This window comes from Strongylocentrotus purpuratus, unplaced genomic scaffold, assembly GCF_000002235.5.
Source record: "Strongylocentrotus purpuratus isolate Spur 01 unplaced genomic scaffold, Spur_5.0 spur5_scaffold_17, whole genome shotgun sequence".
Taxonomy (NCBI): Eukaryota; Metazoa; Echinodermata; class Echinoidea; order Camarodonta; family Strongylocentrotidae; genus Strongylocentrotus; species Strongylocentrotus purpuratus.
In genome coordinates this window covers 19,337,411-19,352,553 of record NW_022145602.1, presented here as the reverse complement: position 1 = coordinate 19,352,553, position 15,143 = coordinate 19,337,411, and the positions used below count along the sequence as shown (strand labels likewise).

The 15,143-nt window shown below is 39.7% G+C and overlaps 1 protein-coding gene across 1 annotated transcript in view; it reads right to left on the bottom strand.

Annotated features, from left to right (window-relative positions):
- The window catches only part of LOC115924931 (diamine acetyltransferase 2-like), a 31,308-nt gene that overhangs the window by 4,997 nt on the left and 11,168 nt on the right, over nucleotides 1–15,143 (bottom strand). The window contains exon 2 of the mRNA XM_030987844.1: nucleotides 10,133–10,401. Within this exon, the coding sequence (XP_030843704.1) occupies nucleotides 10,133–10,250 (118 nt within the window). The 5' untranslated portion in view covers nucleotides 10,251–10,401. The remainder of the gene's footprint in view (nucleotides 1–10,132; nucleotides 10,402–15,143) is intronic.

Below are 15,143 nucleotides of genomic sequence, written 5' to 3'. Positions count from 1 at the left end.
ATTTGTCTACATCAATAACCCACTTCTTGTGATGGCCAAGATTAAACTGATTGAATCTTTGCGCAGCATAAAACGTATGACCATTCGGTACAATTATTGTCTGAAAATCAAGACTATTACTTTTGGGCTCTATAGCCCTAAAGTCGATTTGACAACTAATAGTCGTTATTTTCCCACTTGAAGACATTTTCAAGCCCCACCTTTTGTAGGGAAGTTCTAAATTAGTATTATCTTTCAAATGCAGTTGGAATTTAACTTTTTCATTTGTTTTGGCCTGCAAATGGGACATAGTACCTTTAAGTACACAATTGCGATAAATTTTAAGTTGCTATTGATTATACAGGCCCAGTACTAAATCGCATCTTTAAATAATTTATCGTAACATCTAAATATATATAGTAACTAGTAAGTGAGTCCCATGGGGTCTGGGATCTAGTACACAGGTGTTTTATGTACAGTATCGAAACGATTATGACACATGAACTTATATCCGGCACCGTCATGATCTGTTGCCATGGGTACAGACATGTCCAAGTGCACTTAGCAACTTTTACTCTTTTTTTACCTGTGTGTACCGTCACTTCATTGTATAATTTGAGCGCATTGGATTCAACATAATGCCACTTCGTGATGGTTTTAGCACGAAGACGGTTTGGGGAACGGGGGAGGGAGGGGGGGGGGAAGAAAAATCGAGTTCACTGAAAACTTTCTGGAAATAATAATGTTCACCTTTATACATTTTAAGAATTACGTTGGGTAAGGCTTTGGTACGAACACAGGCCTACCGGAGGAACATATAAATGAAATAGGGGAGCTAGGAAGAGAAAGAAAGAAAGAAAAGAGAGTAGGTTAATGGGCTTGCAGCTAGTGAATACGTACGGAGAAAACGTGAAAATACAGTTTGGTCTTCTCATTTTTGGAGGAATCAAATAATTTATGTGCCTGAAACCTGAAATTATGTTTTACATGTAAACCGGACATGCTATATGGAATTATTGGCACTGAGTCAAGGTCTTCCCTATCATGATGATAAGGGCACAGGCTATGATCGATCCGGATTGAGGAGTGATGGTTGATGATGTAACCTTTGACCTATACATTTCTCCTCATCTCCTAGCCAACACTCGTCCCTTTGTTATTATAGTCTCTTCTCGACTTCTCCCTCAAACAGCAAACCATTTTGCGAACTGTAATAACCATTATCCATTACGATCAATATGACATTGCACACTCGCCCCTTTATTGACCCTCACTCAACACCCCCCCCCCCCCCCTCCCTCCCCCCCCCCCCCACACCTCTCTTCCCGACATCCCGACACATACCAAACCATTTTGCGAACTGTAATAACCATTATCCCTGACGTCCATTCCGACATTTCACATTTACTGGAGTTGACAGTCATAGCGTAGCGTGATCCCGCTAAAGGGGCACTTGCTTTTATGGGGAGGGGGCGATGAATGAAATATGAATGGGGGCTATCGATTAGGGGTGGAAAGCGGTTAGAGATGGGGGTGCTATCTTAATTTCACGTTCCTTGATATGCGCCTGCTAACCTCGCCCCCTCTCTTTCTATCCATTCGGTTAAATGGCAAACGTGCCGGTGCCTCTTCCCCCCCCCCCCCCCCCCTCCCTGCAATGCCTTGGTTATCATCATCCCCTTCGGTCTAGGCTGACAGATAATCAATGAAATAGGCTTTGGAGATGACGGATTGCCATTCAAATCCAATAGGATTGGATAACTGATATGCTTGAGTACTGTCATTATTCACGCAACCGTTCTGTTTACCTTGAGTGGCCACCAACAATTAAACAAAGAACTAGTACATGTATACATGCATTTTATAGCGTGTTTTTTTCTTCAAATGGACAACGCAAGGGCTGTAATTGTATTAATCTAAGGGAGAAAGATCTATATTTTGTATATCATGGGACGGGTACTTTGCTAGAATGGAAATAATGTGACAACATATTTATTTGCGAGTATATACCGGTACATGCTGTGTGAAGAAGTCAAACGTGAGGGAAATTATATGCGTCAGAGCAACTTCAGGCAATTTACGCACAATTTGGGTAATGATTTGCATTACATCATACTAACCTAGTAAAAAAAAATCATCCATTAGTGCAGATTACACTCTAAAGAAAATATAGGCTGGACCAGTATTTCATACACTCTAATATTATTTGCACTTCATTAACTCTGTTACGATATGATTTTGATTTTTCTTATCATTTGCCTAAAAAAATGAAAATGATCGTATCTGTTTGGATTATAATCAATACATTTTGAATTTGAAGTTTGATAAACTTTAAGATCAATAACGTATTGGGGAAGCTCCCCTCCCCCCCCCCCCCCGGCCCCCTCAAAAGGCATACAATACATATCACTTATCACCAGCATTGCAACACTGATGAGAAATAAAAATGTCAAAATCGAAATTGAATGCGGATATTGGACCCATAATTGACACGAAAGGAACCGATCATTCATTGCCTTGGAAGCATCCCGCATTAAAATGCCACAGGCCGGATGAAGCAAGGATTGAACACTTTTCATTTGATGTAGGTCGAGTCCAGGGTTGTCAGAGGGGAGGGGTGAACATTGTCAAATATTTTTGAACGTTTGTCACTTTATTTCCCCGAGGTATTAGTTTTTCTGTAATCTCAAAACAAGCAACACAAGCAAGGTATAAAATTACCGTAGCTTAGGCACTCTCTGCTGCTGCTGCTGCTTCGAACCGCCAGGGCTACTCATAATTTATACATCTGCCATTTCCCGCCCTTCATCACGATGAATTGGATGATCGTGACTATTTTGTGTACTGTGTGTGGCTAACCCGAAATGAAACATTCGGTCTTAAAGGTCACAAACCCAATTTAACTGAAGGTCTGTCTTCGCATGATCAATCAAGAGATCACCTTCTTCATGACATGATCAATCATTAATCAAATCGATTATTTTACGGTCCACCGTGTACACTATAGGTCTTGTGTAATACGCATTAGCTAATTATGTGTGGAACTGTTGATTCGCACCAGTTAAGAATTACATCTGACGATGTTCTTTTGTGTCCGTGCTGAAATAATTTCAGTTGCGACTAATTTAATGGTTTAAGGTATTTTTTTTTAAACTCATTGAAATAATCATTAACATAACAGAATTTGACAAAGTGTGAAGTACATGACGAGTTCACAAAGTAAATCCCCCCCCCCCCCGCCAACAAGAACAAAAATCCCATATAATAAAATGCCCCTGTGACCCCAGCAGCAAAATTAAACCCTAGAAGGACATACAAATGTGAGAAGCTTACGCCCCCCCCCCCTCTCTCTCTCTCTCTCTCTCTCTGTCGTTCTCTCTTGTCAGGGCGAGTGGGTGAAAAGAAAGACACCCAACATTTTGAATGGTGTTAGTTTTTCCTCGGAATTTGCTTCGACCGTGTGCCCCCCCCCCCCCCCTCCAGTCAGCCACAGATTCCTGGATCTACCACATGCACAGGCAGCCGGTGCATCTACCGTGCACATTGACGACAGTGAAGCTGCATGTCAGGGTTCATGTCAGCTTCACATAGCAATACAAAAGAAAACGATTTACTGTTTTCTTTCTCAGCGTTCCATGACCTTGTTTTCCTTTTCCACCGTGAGAAGAACACACATGATTTTGTTGAATGATTTCTCAGACGGCCAATTTCAAATTTCACAGGCCCTCTGATGAAATTGACATTGATATGAAAACGACAGACCAAACGCAAATCTAGTTTCGAAATTGAGGAAGAGGTCGTGAAAAACCAATCGCCCTTTCGATTCACCTATAAATCGAAAATGCCTGGGGGAGGGGGCGCTCCCCCCCCCCCCCCCCACTCAGAGGTCGGAATGACCGCATGCGTGTTTCATGAAACAATTAGTCGGTGGTTTTCACAGACTAATATCATTTTCACTGACAATTATATTGTCACCGACTATTTTCCAGGCCTATGATTGGTCAAATTTAGTCAGCACTGACAGTTGTCGGCAGACAAATGTTGATGAATCGCCCCCCTGTTTTTAATATTTAAAATATCAATTCTTTTGATTTGAAAGACAAGATGACCTCACGCCATGGAGAACGACCGGAACACACTTGTCGATTTGCAAGCAACAGCGTCTGACTCCGCGTCGGGAATCACTGTTCCAGAAAGTCGGGTTCTCCCTGTGCGGAGTATTACATGAAAGGAAAGCTATAGAAGCGGGGATTAGAGAGTCGATCTTAGCTCTAGAGATCCGAGACAAGAAGCCTAATCTGCTGCTTTATGGGATTGAAAATGAGAGAAGGATGAAAGTGTAGAAGGGAAAGTGAAAAGCTGCATCAAAGAGCAGGGCTTCACGGTATATGACGCGAATAAGACGATTCTTGTAAAACACGTAGGTATCCACGACGTCCGATACAGAATCAAGGAAACAATCGGCTCGGTGTAAAAATGTCAGAGGTAAAGATGTCAGAGGTAAAAATGTCAGAGGTAAAAAAATCAGAGGTAAAATATCTGAGGTGAAAATGTCTGAGGTAAAAAAAAGTCAGGGGTAAAAATGTCAGAGTTAAACATGTCATTATTACCTCTGACATTATTACCTATGACATATTACCTCTGACATTATTACCTATGACATATTACCTCTGACATTATTACCTATGACATATTACCTCTGACATTTTTACCTGGCACCAAACAATCAGACCCATCAAGAGCCCGATTTCATCAGTGTGCATTTCAAGGGGATGTTCAACCTCGACCCTGTCCTCAGAAAATATCAACAAACTCAGCAAAAGAAAATTAGGAGATCAGGAGAAATCCTGGGTCTGCTTCCGATTTGTCACTGGCAAAGTGTAACTGGCAGACCAGAACCTATCATATCCAAGTATAGATGTCTGTCGGGCCCCCACTGCTGCACGTGGCTACTGGGGCCGGTTTAAAAGGGCCCAAAATACATTTGATTAAACGAACGAGATGCCACTCGAAACAAATTTTACCTAAATGCATGAATGACGGAAAGCACTGAATATGGGCCAATGCCAGACAATTTTTCTGCTGCATATGGATGACCAGGCGCCAAGAATTGGGGCCGTAACCTATTTTGTCGGCACAGACCCAGCTACGTGTACCCCTCAAAACCGATTTTGAATGCTTGGGTTAATCTGACAGACTTCGTCGGAAATCGTCATGACAGACCGTTTTTTCTTGCTGCTTAGGGCCCGCCAGTCACCGAAGGAGGGGGTGGCAAATAGCCCATGAAAAAAACTAACGAGGTGCCAGTTGTAACCAATTTTGAGTTAATGCATGAATGCCACAATGCACTGAATAGCTTCACCATGCACCAGACGCCAAAAATGTGGTCCAAAGACCCATTATTGTAGCCTTGACCAAAGTAAAATAGGCCTATTCTAGGTACAGGTACCACTGAAAACCGATTTGGAATGATCGGGTTCATCTTACAGAATAAGGAAATCATCAGAATATTGACACATTTCTTGTTGATTTCCTAAAATTGTTCTATGCGAGGAATGTAGGAGCAATTTTTGATACATTTTCCATTGTCGTGCAGGTTAATATTTCAGCTCGATTACCATCCCTACCCTGCTTCTCTTGACAGCTTCGCCCAGACTTTCGGGCGGGACTATCTCTGAATAATTCGATACGAGTAGATCACTGCACTGCATCAATGATCCAAACTTGTAGGTCCAACTATTGGTTAAATACTTTCAAATTTGGGTCGAAAGAAATTGCAAGCTAACACTACAAATTCTGGATTAGATTAGAGACGGAGAGAGATTTTTTTCTTTTCACCTTTTCCCCTTCACCTTTTACCTTTCAAATAAAGGCCTTTTGTCGTGGACGTATCATGTTTATTTAGGGCAATGAATGGTATGAACAGTAACTTTGTGCAGGGGGACTGTCTGCGGCGCTCATTTTCTTTTCTTTGTGTTACCATCAGGTGAATCTGATTTAGTTTGTGTACTTACAAGCTAACGATTATTTTTTTGCCGGTTCCATCCTCGATCAGCATTGTCCACACTCTCTCTAACAAAGTTCACTGTCTATGCCCTCCAGGTACAATTAATTTGCCACAATTATGGATTTTGGCTGCGAATGTTAATCTCGATGACTGCATGACGAGAATCCCCCATCATTTGAAAATTGTGTATTATGGTGTTATCTTTTCAAATTCATGTTTTGATATCATTAAAGCTTAAAGATAAGCTTGAGTTCCGACAGGGATAGAAAATATGTTCTCTCATAATCCAATAAGTCTTAAACTAAATTTTCAAGATTACAAATAAATGAAGTGTGCCAAACGATTTTGGTCGAAAATGTATAGAGGCTGAGTAATGAGCGTATAGAAAGATAGAGCTGTAAGGAAATCAAGGTAAGTAGGCCCGAGGCCATGTGCTAAACGCAGGTCACTATGTGCACATGAGAGTTGTGGTTTTTATTGAAGATGATTTCCACCAGTTTTGTGTGAGTTTTTTTGTTATTTTAATGGTTCAAAGTCAATCAATCTTCTGCAGGATAAATAATCCGGAATGAATTATCGTCATGTTCTCTCGGCATATAATTTCCATGCCCGAGCTCAAGATTAGCATTTCTAGTCAGACCTGGTGATGAACAGGAATACAACAAACTTAAACAAACCAAATGCTAAATATATATTGCATAACGGGGCGACCCCTCCCCCCCCCCCCCCCTATTTCCCCCAAACCTCCATCGTTAAGCTCGGGTCAGCGGGACAAGACTACTTTTACAGGGGCGTATCTGACTCCGGGTGGGTGACCTGGACTAAAAAGACAAATTCCTGGGGTGTTCTTTTAAAGGAACTTCTGTCTAGAACTTAGAAGCGATCGGAAAAGGTCGATCAAGTATAAGTTTTGGTGAATAATAATATTATGTGGTTTTGGGAAATTTGCCCAGTTTTGCTAAAAACTAAAAGTCACATGCATAGAAATATGAATATAAGACTACACAAACATAATGGCATAAGGTTGAGGTCCACAACCTGTAGATGTTACTTGTCATATTTTGAATGTGGGGGGGGGGGATTTGAAGAGCCATCCTTCTTAATATGACTTGGTTACACGATATTCTTCCACCCCAACATTAAAAGAACTCACCAATTATTATTTACCTTCCCAGAACTCCACTTTCTCTTTAAAGTTAAAGTCGAGTTCTGGCCAAGCAATTGATTTATAAAAGAAACTCCAAGCAATCGTCATTCTAATTGGGAAAGGTTTGTTATGTAGAACATAGGAATTGATGTTTAATTTGAGGTTCTAGAATCATGAAAAAAATAAAATATTTTCCGTGATTTATGCAGAGCCATCCTATACCAGGCGGGATTTTCAATATGATATTATGTCTAAATAACATGTAAAGAAGAGGAAGGTCGCAGATTATTTTCCACCATTTAAAGGGATAGTTGAGTTCGGTTGCAGAGGACGCTACACAAAATAGTTTTTTGTGAGATAATGAAAAACTGTCAAATGCGAAAGAACATACAGTTTAAATGACAGAATCATCTTGATCAAAGATGGTTCTGAGACGGCTGAAATATCCATACATATAACGATTTATAATACTAGTGTACCACCACAACTATTAGATAATTTGAACCAGCCGTTGAAAGCCGTTGGAACAACAAAATAGCGCCTTTTACGTTGTATTTCAGCCAATGCCGGTGTTGGTTTTTTGCTGGCTTTTTCGCGTTTGTTATATAACGCACAACCAGCCGACCCATGTCTTGTTATTATTAATTAATGAATTAATTAACGGTCACCGTATTTTTTTTAAAGTAGAGCTGAATTAGTATGATCGTATTAGCTAAATTTCACACATTTTGGGGTCTAAAATTACCTTCATAGCAATTGTGGGTCCTAAAAGGGCACTAGAAATGTCATAGATAAGAATAAGAACAATAACCATGCACTTTGAAGGCACTTGCGATCTGAAAACAGAACTCAACTATCCATTTAATACCGGAACTCGACCTTAACCTTATTTTAATTGCATTCAGCGACATGAATGCGACTATTTAAAGGTGATCTCAAGCGTCTAAAATCAACATGAACTAATGAGTCGGAACTCTTTTCAAAACTCTGCGCATTCTTCGCACACTCGTTTGAAAAAAGTACTACTCAACTGCATATTCTGTCGTATCAAAATGTTAAAGGGGAAATTGTTCATTTTTATGAAATGGCCTACTCGTTAAAAACCAGGGGCGGATCTAGCTTTTTGCTAAGGGGGGGTTGACCAATAATGACGATGCAGAGCATCGTCCACGAGCCGCGAAGCGGCGAGCCGATTTTTTTTGGGGGTGTTTATTTGAACCCCGTAAGTGATGTTTTCCTGGCATCTATTAACACAATGGAGACCATAAAAAGCAGTGCATGAACACGTCCGTATTACACCCCCATGTATGGTAATTTACCCTGTATGCCAACTTTTTTGCATGATTCAAACATACCTTCCAGTAAAAAAAGATACGAGACTGGATTGCCGCAACTTCTTTGCCCTGTTTGCTTCCATATTGCTTGTCACTACACTCAGACCAGACTGATAAAAAAGTGAGCAACTTGAACAAGTAATCCAGGAAATGAGCAGCCCAGCTCAGCGTGCGTTGCCAGGTTAAATCTTCACAAAATCCCCACCCAAACGACACTTAAAATATCCCCAAAGTTGCCAAATTTTGACAGAAAATCCCCAAATTCGTTTTTCATAAAACTCAATATTATTTTCATTCCCAAATATTTATTTTTCATCCCCAAAGACTTCAACAATCCCCCAATTTTTTTTTTTTTTTTAATGTGGGGATTTTGGGGATGAGAATCGGCAACGCTGGCCTAGCTTGTCACTTCGGCGGTGGCCCGTGTCCTCAAAAAGCTGATGGGGGGGGGGGGGCAAGGGACTCTGTGACATTTGTTCGCCCACCCCCCCCCCTCCCCCCAAAAAGAAATAATAATAATAATAATAATAATAATAATAATAATAATAATAATAATAATAATAATAATAATAATAATAATAATAATAATAATAATAATAATAAATGAAATAAATACATAGAAATAGAATAAAATAAAATTACAAGTTTAAAAAAAAAGATAAGATTTAAAAAAATGGTCCCCGGATTTTTTTTTGGGGGGGTTGCAACCCCCCCCCCCCCCCCAACCCCCCCTCTAGATCCGCTTCTGATACACGTATTACATGATCGAATTTTTGTTCTCGAGATTTCGACAACAGACCGGTTTACTAACTTATTCAAATTTTAAGCATACTTTTTTAAACAAAGGTTGTTCTTGATATCTTGTAAGCTTACCCAAGGATTGTCCGACATAGCAACACATAATATACACAGACTGGATTCCAAGTATTGTAGTTCATTCATTAATAACAGGTTAATGGAACAACTCGTTACTCAGTCCCCAGGAAAGAAACATCCGTACATTTGAATATGTAAGTAAACCTGTCTATTTTCGAACTATATTGTATACTCCATAAAAAGCATGTTCAATAAATAACATGTCAATATAATGTTCGTACATTTCAAAATGTGATGGACAAGGCAATTAAAAATATTTCCTTCATCAAATGTCCAAAGATAAGTTCTTTCCTTTTTATTCTCAAATCTAAAGTTACCTTAAGCAATGAAAGTTGGGAAAGTCCCTACATAATAAATACGTTCTATTCTTCAAAGGCTTGTACATTGGATATCAGGGTTTTGGAAATCTTATCTTTTAGAATCTAAACAAAAATTTCAATTTCTGGAATGATCGATCGTCAGGCTTGGATTGCTTTTGAATGAAATGTTCGTGGAAGAACGGCCTACTTGACACAAAACGACATGATACCAAATAAACATGAGTTGCAATATGAGACATAAAAGTTCTCATTTCCGAGGGGGGGGGTCCAAAATAAAGCCCCCAACATATCAAGCGCCTCTTTGAAGAAAGAAAAAAAAAGAAAAGTATACAATTTTGAGGCGCCTCTGGGGTCAACACTTAAACTTTATTATTTTCATTTATTTTGAACAGTTTCTCTCCTTTTAAAAACCTGAACAAGAAACTAGGAATTCAATTTACTTGGCCTGGCCTGGCCTGAATAGACCTACCTTCTGCAGAAATCTTGGACTGATCCGCAAACCCCTCATGGGCGGACAGCTTCTGCATGAGCCGGACAACATCTTCGCAATCATCCACCCTTCCACTGCGTATGATATAGGACACCATGGCGAACCGTTTCAGCCTGTCACAAGGAGTTATCCGCGTTTTGAATGTGAGTGTATGGAGTGTGTTTAGTAGGTCGCACAATTGCAGCTGGACGTTATATCCTCTCTCCTATACTTGTGTGATCACCAGTGACAGTCAAACTCCGTGTCGTCTGAAATGAAGAGAGATAGTGAAAAGAAAATGTCAAATCGATTCCTTTTTTCCAACAGAGTGAATTCGATGAATAAGCATGGCAGTAGACTCTTCACGCACAGCAAGTTCGTACACGCAATAAACCATTCTAAATTTAGCAGTAACGTGGTCGGATATATTTCGCTCGCATAGCCCGAAACGACTATATTCTTGATATTAAAAAAATAAAAAAATTCTGGGTTGAAAGGAAATTGATCGTATATTTTCACACACCCACGTAGTAAGTAGTCTGCAGTCACAAACCCTTATCAGTCGATGCGCGTAAAAGCGTCTGCAGTGTGAGACTACAGTAGACTATGCACTGGCTCTGCTCAGAGCTTTAGGAGTTAGTTCTTCCGGGTTTGGGGATGGGCGGGCGGCGCTGACGTCTCTTGCTTAAATGTCAGCTGATTACTAACTGGTTTTATTTTATTTCAGTTAGGTGATATGTTTTCCTTTTTAATATAAGCATGAATATGATGTAAACATAAATGCTATACAACTGTAATAATTTTTTAGATCAGAGAAACATGAAGAAAACGAGATGATTTTATTTAATTCGAATAACTCACTATCCGTTTCAATATAACAATGTACATGTCGACATGAAACTATGTGAAAAATTACGGAATTACTGGTTCTTAACAATAGGGGCTGTCCTGGGGGCTGTCGCATGCGGTTCACCACGAAATCATTCAAGATTATGGACTGGAGCAGGGCAAATCCAGTGTTTGGGGCAGGTGTCACTGTGATCATCATACCATTTTCACTACAAAATCATATAGAACCGGCAAACCTTGTCCAGTATTTTTTTCCAATGGTTTTTTTTAATTGATCCCAAACAATACAAATCAATCTTAGAAATATAATACATTTGTGTTTCATTTTTACATGAATTCAGTATGCCGTGACACTTCCGTACTGTGTGACGTTTTATATCCCTGGTTCACCCACTCTTTCCGGTGTGTGGGTGTGGGTGTGGGTTACAGTGGCACTTGGGTTTGAAAGGATCATTACATTTTAGAATCGGATATACATTTCATTTTCACATTTTACCTTCTGAGAATTCATTACAAAGGGATAAATCAGATGTGACCCCCCCCCCCCCCCCTCCCCCTCCTCTCCTCTCCTCTCCTCCCCCAGGACGCCAGTGAAGCGCACCTCCTCCTTTGTTTGTTATCTAACTTAGATGGAGGTATTAACTTTACAAAATAATATGGTAGCTTTAACAATTTGACAAAGGACAATCGATCGCTCATCATGGAATAAGGAAATTGTAGTATTATGACAGGGGTGGCTTGTCACAGATTATAGTTTATTAAGAGGCTTATCCTAAAATGTGCAATTGAGGGGGCGGTAAACCTTCCCAATCGGGCTGAGCCGGGGCGCGCGGGGTAGGGGGGGGGGTGGTAAAACAATGTAGATGAAGGCTATATATATAAGTTAGATAATAACCAAAGTAGGAGATGTGGCTCAATGGCTGGTCTCACCTGATATAAACCTTTGTAATGAATCCTGAGAAGGTAAAATGTTAAAGATATCCTTAAAGCTGTGGATAAGACCCTATTGTATTGGCTTTCACTTAACTTTTTGCCACCAGTTTCCCTCTACCGATCGGACGAGACGAGAAAAATAAAGCCTCGGTCACAAATGCCATTACGAACTGCTACGAACGCCGTACGAACGATTTTCAGACGATGGAAGTTTGGGAAGACATTGGAAAAACAAGGAGATTCTTACGAATTTATCGTTCGTACGAACCTTTGTGACCGTAGCATAACTTACTTTTCCATCTTCTTACGTTTCACATTCTTTTGATTTATTGCAGATTTCGGCTGATAGAGAATGAGCATCTAGGATTTTAAAGGGGGGTCTGAAGGATTTCTTGCATTGAATTGGTCGAAAATTGACATTTAAGGGGCATACAAATTTTCAAACTGGGGGATGAGTGGGTTGTGCCCCCATGAGTCCTGTACATGTATAATAGAGGTTGATTCAAACCCTTCACACTTCTAACAACGACTCAAACCGTGTACCATAATTCAAATGAAATAAACAGGCTCAACAAATGATTTCCCTTCTTGCATTACCACCGCAGTCTAAGTGAAAATCTGCACGCCCGTCTAGGCACACAGTGGTCTATCTCGCTGTGTATACGCCATTGATCTTCATGGCACCCTGTTCCCATTGTCACTATGAACATGACAGACAATGAAAGCGGACAAAATTTATACAGTTCCTCAGGTAAACAAAGGAACATCCCTTCACTGCCATTATGTAAAAATGTGTAGAACAGGTGTCACATGCATATTCACCTGTTCTACACCTTTTTACATAATAGCAGTGAAGGGATGTTCCTTTGTCTACCTGAGGAACTGTATATTTTGTCCGCTTTCATTGTCTGTCATGTTCATAGTGTGTGAAATGGGTGCAAGCATTAATGATAATAATCATAATCCTTATCATTATTGTTATCATTATTATCAACGTTATTATTATTATCATATTATCAATAACAATTTTGTTTACCCAGGGAAGCTTCATCATCATCATCAATGATGTTCTTTCTAAGGGCCCTGCAATTATTATCGATACCACATCAATTGCCAGGTACCCATTTACACCTGGGTTAAGAGTGGCAAATGTGGATTAATGTCTTCCGAAAGACGTTAATAGTGCCAGGCTGGGATTCGAACCCTCCACTCTTGGATTAAATGAACTACTATACTATATGGGGCATATCCAACAAAACGACGTGAATTCCACCCTGACCTTCATTTATCATAATTTGACACTAAAATGTTTTGTGTTTTTTTATCAGCGATCCTGAATTTGTATGCTATCTTCTAAAGATTCATGCATTGTAGCCCTCAAGCCGCATACCGTGTCCATTCCGTTCAAGCCGCATTCCATTTGCGGTTGCGTAACTTTATGAACCACTGCTTTTCAAAAGGATCCTGGAAAAATGTCCAAGAAATGGCAATAAAAGAAAATTATGAATAACCAGAAAAAGAATAGGAAGATATGTCATGCAATTATTCAAAAGACTTGCCCAACTTATGAAGTAAGGTTGTAAATATGAATCAATCAGGAGAGGCTTCACTGTCTATACATAATACATATATATATATATATATATATATACATCTTCTTTTTTTTCTATTTCTCTTTACAACGAAATGTATACTCAGAGTAACCTTTCTCTGGCTTCCAATTGCATAAATAAGTTTAATTTACTGGCAATATTTATTCTCATTTCAGCTCTTTTTTGGTCTCCTTTTCAAAATATTTAATAATCCACGGCATACCTTACAAGACATAACGTCGCCATATAATAAATACCGTCACAATACTTTCATACAATTTGAAAGGCCTTATATTGTCAACGGCGAGACAGCGGGAGCGAAAAACGAAAAACATTTGAATGCTCTTATTTACCTCTAAGGCCATCTAAACAAAACACAATTACATGCATGTCTAGTTTGTGTATTATTGCTAAGTTGTTAATCTGTAGAATTAAGGAGTTAAAAGTTCATCGCATCTCTACCCCTCATAAAGCACACATAACATTCCCCACATAATCCTATTAACACATGCACCCCCCCCCCCCCCCAGCATACACACACAAACACACACATAATACTATGGACCTTATCTTGGGATAGTTACATGGTTTGGGGATAGGTTGCAATAAAGTTATCAGGTAAGGTTTATCATTAGGTCAATGTGGCTAGGGTTATGTATAACGTTTCGTCTTGGTTAAGGTGAGTTAATAATTCGGTACGAATTATTCTAATCTGAAACGTAAAAATAATTCCATAAAGTCTTGATCAGAGCCTAGTGAAATAAAAGCTGCTAAAGTACAAACTCTATAGTTTACAGTAGATCGGCTCTAGGACAACTACTCCCTGGACATCCACCCCCGGATAACCACCCCAGACAACTACCCCCTAGGACAAGTACCCCCTAGGTCAACAACCCTCTAAGACGACTACCCCCTACGACGACCATCTTCTAGGAAAGCTACCCCGTGAGAACTATCCTAGGGGGTAGTTGTCTGGGGGTAGTTGTCCGGGTGTATTTGTCCGGGGTAGTTTACCGGGGGTAGTTGTCCTAGAGGGTGGTTGCCCTAGAGGGTAGTTGTCCTCGGAGGTAGTTGTCCTAGGGGGTAGTTGAATGAACTACAATACTCTGAATCCAGTCTGCATATATCATTGGTTGCTTCGTCGGGCAAGCCTTGGGCAAGCTTTCGGGTTGTCAAGAACAACCTTTGTCTAAAAAGTATACACATATTTGAATATTTTAGTAAACTGGTCTAGTGTGGCACAAGACTGTGTCGTATCAAAAAGAACAATTGTTATTAATATCAGTGAACATGCTGTTTTACATTTTAAATATATTTTATTAGGTCAGCATAATTGTGTCGTTTTTACAGTACAGTGTGAGGAGTTATTATTTCAGAAATGCTGGCAAATGTACGCAATTTAACGCGACATGAAAGTACCACAACCACGCACATTCAAGAAAAAAGACAATATCTTTATGTGATTCTTATTTAAAGTTCATCGGGGTTCATCATTGTCATGGCAGGATGTGGTTATAAATTATACTGGTTTATAACACCTGGTTAAACAATGGGGGCAAACAAGTAACCTAGTTTCTGTTTATGTCCTCCGTACGTGACGCTTAAGAATAATGTTAAACCTCAACTATTCGACTATT